At 39.6% G+C, this 11,670-nt stretch overlaps 1 protein-coding gene across 2 annotated transcripts in view; it reads right to left on the reverse strand.

Moving 5' to 3' along the window:
- Positions 1 to 11,670, reverse strand: part of mindy3 (MINDY lysine 48 deubiquitinase 3) — a 190,421-nt gene that overhangs the window by 160,425 nt on the left and 18,326 nt on the right. For both annotated transcript variants that reach the window (XM_039736227.1, XM_039736228.1), the window contains exons 2-3: positions 5,031 to 5,110; positions 4,231 to 4,291 (exon numbers count right to left, since the gene is read on the reverse strand). In XM_039736227.1, the coding sequence (XP_039592161.1) occupies positions 4,231 to 4,291; positions 5,031 to 5,110 (141 nt within the window). The remainder of the gene's footprint in view (positions 1 to 4,230; positions 4,292 to 5,030; positions 5,111 to 11,670) is intronic.

Raw genomic sequence — 11,670 nt, forward strand, 5'->3', positions numbered from 1 at the left:
TTCCAATCAGCTGCTGAGCTGTGATTCCACACTCAGATACACCAATATAAATACTCTGAGTGGTGCAGTGAAAGTAATATGGAAAAAGATGATCCGCTGTGGCAACCCCTAACAGGAGCCACTGAAAAAAGAAAAAGAAGGTGCAGTGACAGTAACAACGCTAAAGCAGCTATGATATTTAGAATACTTTGTAATTATCCTGTGACTATATAATGGTCCAGGGAATACTCAATCAGATGCCATAAACTAATAAACAATATGCAGTAGTTTCAGTGTATATCATAAAGTCACGTCAGGGATGTGGATCTAAAAAAGAAAGGGTAACCACACAGGAACAGTAGCACTGCTTTGATGCTGGGTGCCAACAGTTTGCAAAACCAAGTGGAGAACTTGCATACGGCAGGGTTGGAGCTACCGTGAACATGTGCGTGGCTTTATGGCAAGTTTAGGTTTTATACATCGCGATTTGAGCATGGAAACGTTCGTACGCAGCATTTATACGAGGCCCCTGGAGATTTAGATCGAAAACGAAAGTGAGTACCGGCATCAGCTGATCGGTCCCCAGCTGATTGTGGTGCTGAACATGTTTGTGTAGCTGATGCACCTATGGCAACGTTTGCCTGGGAGGACAGACACTTAAGATGACAGGAGGTACAAACGATACTGCAACTGCCACCCCACACACCAGTCTCAGAAAGACAGCCAGCCCACTGTGCATTCCTTCTGGCTATCGAGCTATCTCCCCCCACCCCACACAGCCGCTGCTGCCACAAACTGCAAACAGGCGCCAACAGCAGTCACAAAAGGCAGCAACAGTGTTAGGTTGATTATGTTTGAAACCATTGCTCTGTTCGCATTTGAGAAAACCAAGTTTTTTGGAACAAATATTAGCCCTCAAAGAGTTGCTACTGAACATAGTCTGTTTATGCTGCTCTCTGATAAAAGAAAATGTTTCTGCTGGTATCTGTTAAGATAAAAAATAAAACTAATTTAGAAATGTTAACTTGCTGTTGCTCAGAAGGTGCCTTTTATAATGTTATGATCGTGGCTCTGAGGGTAACTTGTTTTTCTATAACAAACTAGATAAAACATTAATGCCCTGGCAGTGGCAAATAGCTTTGGTTTTATATTTGATTTGATTACATTAATGTTTAAGTTGAAAAAAGCAGCTTATTTGTTTAAGGTGTTTGAAAACCAAACTACTTTCGAGTTCATTATTGAATTTTGTGCATAACAATGTGATTGTTTCGATTGTCTGCGATTAATCACAATTACTCATGATCATGAATTTGAATCGTTGCCCAGCACTAATATATATAATTTGTGTTTGCACTGCCTTTAACTGTCTGCCAGTTGCATTTCAGATATATTGCATCTCCAAATAAACCTTATATGCACTGTTATGTTTGCTACGTTTTCAAGGTTTAGAGTTTAAAAAAAAAACAACAACAAAGCAATCATTACCACATAATTTATGTGATGGAAAAAAATTCAAGGAGTCCCAATTTTATATTAAGTTAACAGCAGCAATTTAAACATCATAAAACTCATTACTCCTAGGTTAAACTCATTCAAATTTTAGAATAGCTAGATTGTATCGTTGTTAGTGATAAACAATGTCATGTCAGTTTCTGACTTGCTTGATCCACACTAAAGTCATGGGAGATGCTGTAGCCTTTCCCTAATAGCAAAGGGCACAAGGCAAGCACAAATTCGAGACAGGGTGCCAATCCAGTGCAGGTCGAATATACAATTTAAAAAAGGCAATTCGCCTAGCCTGCATGTCTTTGAACAGTGGGAGGAAACTGGAGCACTCAGAAGAAACCCATGAGAACATGAAAACTCCATGCAAGGAATAGCCAGGATATGAACTACCATGTTGCCCATATTTCATAATGATAAAGAGGAAATACTATCACAATGCATCCTTTAGTACATCCTAAATGTAGTACATACATTTAGTACATACATACAGTATATCATGTAAGAAGCATTCAAAGGTTCAGGGTATCTAAATGTATGCATCACATAGGTAATATATATTTCATCCTGATATGTACTGTCTGATGTTCAATACACATTCACAGCAAAGCTAAGGTAAGGTAAAGTAAAACAGTGGACAGGCATTTTCATCTTTATGATTTAACAAGTGATAAAGAAACTGACTGATCCTTTACGGAGCTGAAATATTTTTAAAAAACATCTGTAACATCTGAAAGCTTATTTAAGCTAGATATTTATTTCATTTGCAATTTCTTCTAAGTGACATTCCAATTTTGAAAATGAGTTTACATCTATTGTTGGGTAAATATTAAAACAATAATAAATATCTTTAAAATATTTGTATTTATTAAAACAAAAATATGTTTCATTCAATATGGTTAACTAAATAGTATTGTATTGTTTACACATTTATAATGTTGAAAATTGGGCATTGTTCTTTTCATTCTAATAAAAGTACAGACATCATCTTAACTCACTCATTAAAGAGTTTGTATAGGAGTCAGTCAAAAAATGGTACTTGTACATTCCTAGAACCAAAGAAAAAAAAAAATGAAAAGTACCAGAATAAACACAAACACAATCTTGATGCCTCTCTAAGGCAAACCGTTAAAAGAAGTCAAAAATAAAAAGTATTCCAACATATGGCAGGTATGTCAGGGAAAAGGTGAATTTCATTATAGAAACTCTTTTTTTTTAATGAATGAATGCAAAGACAGTTTTCTGAGGCACTGTGTACAAGACTAGCTGTAAAAAATGAAGTTAACTTACACATTCTAAATATAATTTTATGCAAACATTTACATGTAAAACTTTAAAACTGAATTGAAATAAAAAGACCTAATGTTAACTGTATATACATACTATCACTTAGGAAGGTGGGCTAGAGAAATTCAAAAGTAAACCAATATTTGTGTAAGGTAACATAACATTCTTAAAGCTGCTTAATCCATTTTATAATTTTGAGGGCCAGGGGGTTATTCCATAAGCCCTGGGCACAAGAAGAGAAATATTCTGGACAGGGTGCCAGTCCTAAGAGTGGCCCCCTCATGAACAAACCATCACTCCCATAAGAGCCAATTTGGAATCAACAATTAATCTATGTATCCTGCTTGTATTTAGGATCATGGATTAAAAAAAGAACTACAGTTTGTTTTTTCTACAATTCAACCATACACTGGAAGCGTGCATGGATTATTTTCTTATCAGGATAATCTAAAAAACAGACAAGTTAATAGTGGCAACTTGTACTTTCCTCCTCCATTTTCCATTATTCACATGTCATTCCCTTACTTTAGGACAGAGGTTTCCAACTCTGGTTCTGGAGCACTACAGAGACTGCAGATTTTCTTTATAACCCTTACCTTAATTGAACATATTTTATTGCTAAATAATTCTTTTGCCTTAATGTTATTTAACATGCTATTTAAGACTCAGACCTCCTAATTATTTATTTTTTCCTTAATTAACAGTAAAAAAAAATATCAAAAAACAAAATGAGATACAGAACAAGCTAAAACACAACCAGCACCCTGGTTGTATTATACAATATCTGAAAATAAAGATCACAGCAATGCTGATCTACTCAGGTCCACAAAACAGAAAAAAGAAAACAGTTTCTGAAATGACTGCTGTTGCAGAATGAGGGCACCAGCAAGCCTTGGAATTAAATAATGGGTTTAACGAATAAGAATTGGCTTCTAACTTAAAAAACTGATTGGAGTAAAAGCGCGTGGAGTGTTAGGTTTTAACTTAGCTGGTCATATGCTGGCTTACTACATATCTCATTTCTGTTTGGTGCCGTTTAATAAAAAAAAATGAAGCAATTCAGAGGCGGAATCTTAAAAAAATAAGTCAATTAAAATGAAGGCAAAAACTGGTCATTAATTAAGAAAAGCATTACAATGAAAACCTGCAGCCACAGTAGTGCCCCATGACCAGCGTTGGAGACCCTTGCTTTAAAGCAACCAAACTGAGTAATTTTTGAAATATACAGTATATTCCAAATCAAAAGATTCTACAAATTTTACAAAAAACACTTAGAGGCAACAGAAAAGAATATATTTCAAGAGGTGAAACACTGTAAAATGCAAACTACAACTACAGTATTATTCCAGAAATAGTACATCCTGGAAATATGCTGTAAAATGTAATTTTAAAAATTATACATATATTTTTCCATTGTTTTTATAATAGTTTATGTCAAAATAGTTACTATTTAAGATTTACCTGAACACTCCCTCCAGTTTGAGTTTTCATTGTTGAACAAAATATTTTTCAGAAGAAAAGCCTGTCATAAAAAATAATTAGTTACATATAAACATAAAAAAGACAAATTTCTATGTAAATAAATAGCACAGGCAAAAAAGTGTACTACAATGTCCTACAAAAAGATTCATTGAGCAAACTGGTACCGAACAGAAGCTGTACAGAATAGTGAACAAAACATTATCTGCAAGCAATGTGCTTAATATTCATTATCTGAAAAGCTTCCAGAAATTTCAATAAAACCTTTGTTCCCAACGTCACAAAATTCCAAGAGTGTAATTGTAGCACACAACAAAACCACAAGAATGGTCACACTATGGTTAAGATTAAGATTGTGTGAGGTTTGACTCAAAGAGTGTTTCTTGACTGACATTGTGGGCATTACGTGACCTAAATCATAGGTGCTGCAGGCTATAGTTAGACCTATCTCCAATATTCAGCATTTGTGTGGAACGTCTGCAAAAATCCAACATCCACATCATGCGCTGATAGACTCTTCTTAAATAGGCGATTTCATCAGTAGCACTTTCCAACCTGTAACATAATCTATGGGGTGTGTGTGTTTGTAAGCTTCGTCATTTGAGGGGCAGCATGGCAGCGCAGTGAACAGCTCTGGTATACCAAAGCTCCAATCTTCGCACATCTGATTTATATAAACAACAATTCACATTAACATACACTACGCCTTATGAAATGTTATCTTTCAAAATGTAATACACATTTTTGTAGAATTAATTTAACATTACAGAAATTGAACAAACCTGGACAGGTGCAATCAAAGCACAAGGACCACCTTCAAATTGTTCAAGAGCTGTTGGTTCAGATTCACTGAAAACAAATCCTGTAACAAAAGAAAAGAGTTACGTTAAACATTATCCTCCCAAAACAGACCTTTAGTGTTGGATTTTTACTCTACATAATGTACAAGCAAAAAAAAAAAAATGCAATTTGTAACAAATGATTGACTATGGGTTTTTTCCATCTCAAATGGCATTATGAATGAGGAAAACTGCTCACAATATACTTCCAATAATATTCAGAGCATGACAATGTTTTGTGCAATAAAACAAATTTATTTATAAAGATCAACAATTTTTTTCAAAATCCAATATCCCATGTAAACAGACTATGGCAGAGAAATTCCAACTTCAAAGTAAAGCATGAACTTGAATTACTACTTATTGCTAATAATAGTCTAATTTCATGATTTTGAAGTAGATGATTAAATACAGCAGACTACTGACATGTATACAATAACGTGTGATCTCTCAAGACTCTACAAATACATATTGATGCGTTAAAACAGCATGGGCAGTGAACACAGAAGAGAAAAATAAGGCGAGGTGAGTGAGATGGGAATGATGTTATGCAGGAGGTCTGTGAGACAGTGGATTGGAGCACTTGAATTGAAAAGAAGACAGGCAAGGAGATTTGTGTGTGTGTGTTCCCTCGCATTTGACCTGAAAGCTGCTCAAGTATTGCACAGATTCTGAACCCACTGTTCTAGTCAACAGCAACACTGATAAAGGACTTCTATAAACCAACAACTAATGAACATTTGAGTTACACTTGTTAAAAAAATGTGAGATAATTAAAGACAGTCTTTAAACCGTTAAAAAAATGTGAGATAATTAAAGACAGTCTTTAAACCGTTAAAAAAATGTGAGATAATTAAAGACAGTCTTTAAACCATATATATATATATATATATATATATATTGTGAAGGATTACCGGCTTTCCATGCAGTCCGCACTAGCCGCCAGGAGGAGCTCTCCCGACAGCAGGATCATGCCCGAGGTCCAGCAGGGCATTATGGACCTTGTAGTATTTTTACACAACCCTGCTGGATACCTTGGGGCCATCAGGAGTCGCTGTGGGGGCTTATGGGCTCTTTCATGCCCTATGACCCGGAGTGCGTCATGGTCGCGTGACAGGAACTAACAAGCGTGCTCGGGTTAAAATAAAGACTGATTGCCCTGACCGGAAGGAGTAAGGAACTATGGACTGTCGGGACAGGAATACCTCCGGGTCAGGGGCTATAAAGGGCGGTGCCTCTGTCAGACACTGAGCTGAGCTGGGAGGTAGAGGAGCAAGTGTCTGGGCGAGGAGGAGAGTTTATTGTGTGTTACTTAGAGTATTGGTTTATGAGTAGTGTGGAGGTGCTTGGTGCACATTGTTATTAAACAATAAAGGGTCGTGGACTTTTACCTGGTGTCTGGAGTCATCCCTGAGGGTTCAAAGTGCACTACTGCCCCTACTGCCACACTGGCGTGAGTCGGCAGGATTCTCTGGCCGTCTGTTGGCAGAGGACCTGCATTAAAACAAATTTTGTGTGGGCAGACAACCCTCGGGGATTCCCCATCTTTTCACGGAGGTGCAAACACCACCCGCTACGAAAGCTGCAACTGCGCGCCATCCCGTTCTGCAGGACCATGGGCAAGAAGACAGGGAAAAGAAGGTCAGTCCCAGCTGGCTGCAGGGCCTGGCGGACGCCGAGAGGTCCTGGACCTACCTGACCGGAAGCGAAGAGGCCGAGAGCTAATTGGGCGAGTTAGCCGGGTAGCGCGTCAGTCGGGACCGGACGCTGTCGGCGCCTCGGACTCCCTAGATAGTCCGGGGTTCCGCCATACACTATGGAGGGAGCTGCAGGTAAAGCGTCCGGCGTGTCGGATTTATTTTATCATGTTTTACAGGCGCTCACCAAGAGAATGCAGCGGCGTCTCGGATGACTGCCTCATGCTCCGGCAAAATGGCAGCGGGCGGCTAGAAGGCTGCCCACGAGGACAACAGACTGGTCACCGCGGTGCATGTCGGGAAGGTGAAGGACACTTTCGAGTCCTCCGGCGAGGTCGTTCGTTCCTGCAGTCCGAGCCTCCTGGAAGGGAGGGGAAGGCGTGCAAAGCAGCGCCCGAAACAAGCGGCAATCGACAAGGAGGGACGGGTTGTGGCTGAAGGGTCTGCAATTGGGAAAGAAAAGGCAGATCGCAGCCGGCTCGTAGAAGCCAGCCGTCCCTCTAAGAACTCAAAGCCCAGGAGCCTTTGCGCGACCCAGCTGAACACGTGCCAGGAGGGGCGTGCTCATTGGTTCCGGTCGGAGGTAAGCGAAATGCGGAGCGCAAACAACTCCGGCCGTAAACATTAACTCTGTGGATTTATGGAGGCTCGAGGAATACCTCGCCCGCCCTATTTCTTACAGGATTTACAACAGCTGAAGGAACGTGTGGAGGACTTGGGAGCGACGGCCGCAACCCCGTTAAAGGCTCTGCAGGACTACGTGCAGCGGCTGAGTTGGGAAGCTCCGGAGATGATCGATGCGGGAGTACAGGTGAGTTCGCCCCGCGTCGTAGAGTGTAAGGGAACACAGTGCGATCGGGCACCGCAGATGATGAGTAGCGGTTGTCAAAGCACCGTGTACCCGACAAGAGACGGGAGCACGATAACTGAGTGGTTGGGGCGAAGCAAACAGCCGGGGCATGCGCTTGACGTGGCTTTCGGGCTGTGCAACTCTCCAGGACCCGATCGGTCTGGCGTGCAGGGTAGCGCCGGTGATAGGAGCGCCCGGCGAAGCGCCTTCGTGCGGTGCAGCTGGATGGTGCTGTACATCGGGACGAAGTCGGTACTAATGACGCGGAACCTAATATGCGTAGGACAACGGGTGTGCAGACAGCAAAGAGGCTCTCTTCTTTCCATAGAGAGCCTCAAGCTGAGCACAAGCCCCAGATGAAACGGGAGGTCCCCAAACCAAAGCGTGGGTCTCCTGACATATCGGAGAGAGGGCTAAAGGGCAGCAAAGCGCCATAAACCCTTCCTTGGCGGAGAAAGGGGCGGAGGTGACGCTGACGGAATTCCCGAGGTGTTTCTAGTCGCAGCAGAGGAGACACCCAGGGGACATCGTCGGTGTTACAACTGCCGTCGGCTGGGCCACGAGTGGCGAGACTGTGCCCGAAGGACGGGGGAGCGGGCGCATAAAGGATACACCGTTCCCCCAAGGTTCGCCGGGAGACATGGACATCGCAGCCAGGGTCCGGCTGACGCGTCCTCTTGGAGGAGGACGTCCCTCGCGGGGCCAGACGCTCCGCCCCAGTTGTCGTCGCTGAGGGGGGGGAAATGTGAAGGATTGCCGGCTTTCCATGCCGGTCCGCACCCCCAGGCCGCCAGGAGGAGCTCTCCCGACAGCAGGATCATGCCCGAGGTCCAGCAGGGCATTATGGACCTTGTAGTATTTTTACACAACCCTGCTGGATACCTTGGGGGCCATCAGGAGTCGCTGTGGGGGGGCTTATGGGCTCTTTCATGCCCTATGACCCGGGAGTACGTCATGGTCACGTGACAGGAACTAACAACGTGCTCCGGTTAAAGTAAAGACTGATTGCCCTGACCGGAAGGAGTAAGGAACTATGGACTGTCGGGACAGGAATACCTCCGGTCAGGGGCTATAAAGGGCGGTGCCTCAGTCCAGACACTGAGCTGAGCTGGGAGGTAGAGGAGCAAGTGTCTGGGCGAGGAGGAGAGTTTATTGTGTGTTACTTAGAGTACTGGTTTATGAGTAGTGTGGAGGGTGCTTGGTGCACATTGTTATTAAACAATAAAGGGTCGTGGACTTTTACCTGGTGTCTGGAGTCATCCCTGAGGGTTCAAGGGTGCACTACTGCCCCCTACTGCCACAATATATATATATTACATACATACACAGAGTAATCCCTCCTCGATCATGGGGTTATGTTCCAGACCCTGATAGGTGAAAATCCATGAAGTAGAAACCATATGTTTGTATGGTTATTTTTATATATTTTAAGCCCTTATAAACTCTCCCACACTGTTTATAAATATTCCCTGCAGAGTTATACAGCATAATCCTTTTGTATTCTCTTAGATATTGAAATACGATTCATTGAAATTATGTATATAAACACACTGTTTATATACAGTAAAACCTAATTATTATTTTAAAGATATTGAGTGTCTCGGATATCACATGTTACAGCCATTACGATAGACAGGCCATCAGCAATAAATACGTACAATGCAAGAAAAATAGTATACAGTAAATGTGTGTACAGTGACACTAAAAGTACGTACATGTACTAAGTACTGTAAGTAGAAAATTAATTATGGTTACCCACCAACAATGACATGATGACTTGTCAGATAACAATGAGTTTAATTTTACTGCACAACAAAGGAGAGCGTTACAGCTCTTCTAATAGAGCCACTTCAGGCAACTGTGTAGCACTGCCGTTGTTCTTCTTCTGGCAGTCTTCAATCCAAATCCCTAAAGCATATTCCATCCAGACTACTGCCTTATTATATTCACTTACAACTCGTTTTGCACCCTGGTTAAAAGGACACTGCGGCTGTAGATCTTATATTCCTTTCCTACTTTTTAAATATAAAGAATCGTAGCCTTCAACAAATGCAAAACGTTTACCTTTTCGGCAATCATTAATATCTTCCGTTGGCGCTTGGGCACGGCCCAGAAGCAGTAGCAGATCGTTTTGGAGCCATAATGAAGGGCTTGACTATGCACAAAGATAAACACAAAGAGCACAACTCTTTACACAGCGAAACACGTTGATGCTGAATGAGCGAGACGAGACTTCCTGGTTAACACTGCATTCAGCACACAGGAACTTAACTGCGTGCTCTGATTGGTTAGCTTCTCAGTCATCCGCCAATAGCATCTCTTGTATGAAATCAACTGGGCAAACCAATTGAGGAAGCATGTACAGGAAGTAAAAAGATACATTGTCCGCAGAACCAGCGAAGCAGTGAAAAATCTGTGTTATATATTTAGTTATACTTACATATAAAATCCGCGATAGAGTGAAGCCGCGAAAGTCGAAGCGCTATATAGCGAGGGATTACTTTACATATATATATATATATATATATATATATATACACACACATATATATATATATATATACACACATATATATATATATATATATATATATATATATATATATATATATATATATACACATATATATATATATATATATATATATATATATATATATATATATATATATATATACACACATATATATATATACACATATATATATATATATACACATATATATTATATATACATATCATATATATATATCACACATATATATATATATCATATATAATATATTAGTATGTATATATACATCACATATATATTATATAATAATATATATACACAATATATATATATATATATACACATATATATATATATATACACTATATATATATATATATATATATATATATACACATATATATATATATATATATATATATATATATATATATATATACACAAAATATATATATATATACACATATTATATATTATATACACATATATATATATATATATAATATATATATATATAAATATACACATATATATATATATATACATATATATACATATATATACACACATATATATATATCACTATATATGTATATATACACATATATATACTATATGTAATATACACTTATATATACTGCCTGCTGGTGCCTCATATTTACAACATATATATATCCAGTGATCCAACACTCTACTCTCTACTCATTATACTCATTATTCTATTGTAAGTATAAAATATCGACAGTATAACTTCGCGTTGAAATGCTAATTGAGGAACATCCAAGCTTGATAAAGATTCAGAAACTCCTGTCGCGTGAAATACCTGATGAAATTGAGAGCCCGCTGTTGAGTAACGTATCTTGCCATCTGTGAACCGTAGATATACATCATACACTTGTGAGTACCAGTCTCAGTAGTGTGCTACCATATATTATAAGCTATCAGTTCACAAACACTAATCGGCACAGGGTATCATATTTATTAAAACTATACTACAGCGTTATATAATCCTAGCACCTGGGTATATATGGTAGTGGTAATTCCACTTAGAAACCTTAATGTGATCCTAATGCAATAATCTCTTATTTTCTTATTTTTGGTGCTCGTAGATATAAAAGTCGCAATTGAGAAAAAAGGAAGAGTTGATAATGCGTTTGCATGCCGACTAACATATAAATGCAACAATTCAGAAATCTCCTGTAAGTGACTCCTGCAGACAATCTGATTAGAGACCTGGGAGAGGACCCCATCGCAAAGATTTAATCTGGTCATCACCTCACGTCTGGCGACCATGAAATACTACAGTCGTCTTAGGTTGAACACTTACGGTTCTGCAAAAGATAGGATTTTTCAACTAATGAATTATTCTTTTAGGACCAGGCACCTTCGCTGATGGCCTGATCCGAACAGTTGTGCTTCTCAAAATATCGGGGGCTCTTGACTTCTTCTCGTTTAACTCCTTCATAATCTCTGTGCGACATGATGAATGTTATGAGTGGCTTCCGTGAGTTCCGCTAATTG

The sequence above is a fragment of the Polypterus senegalus genome, chromosome 15 (genome assembly GCF_016835505.1).
Source record: "Polypterus senegalus isolate Bchr_013 chromosome 15, ASM1683550v1, whole genome shotgun sequence".
Lineage (NCBI taxonomy): Eukaryota > Metazoa > Chordata > Cladistia > Polypteriformes > Polypteridae > Polypterus > Polypterus senegalus.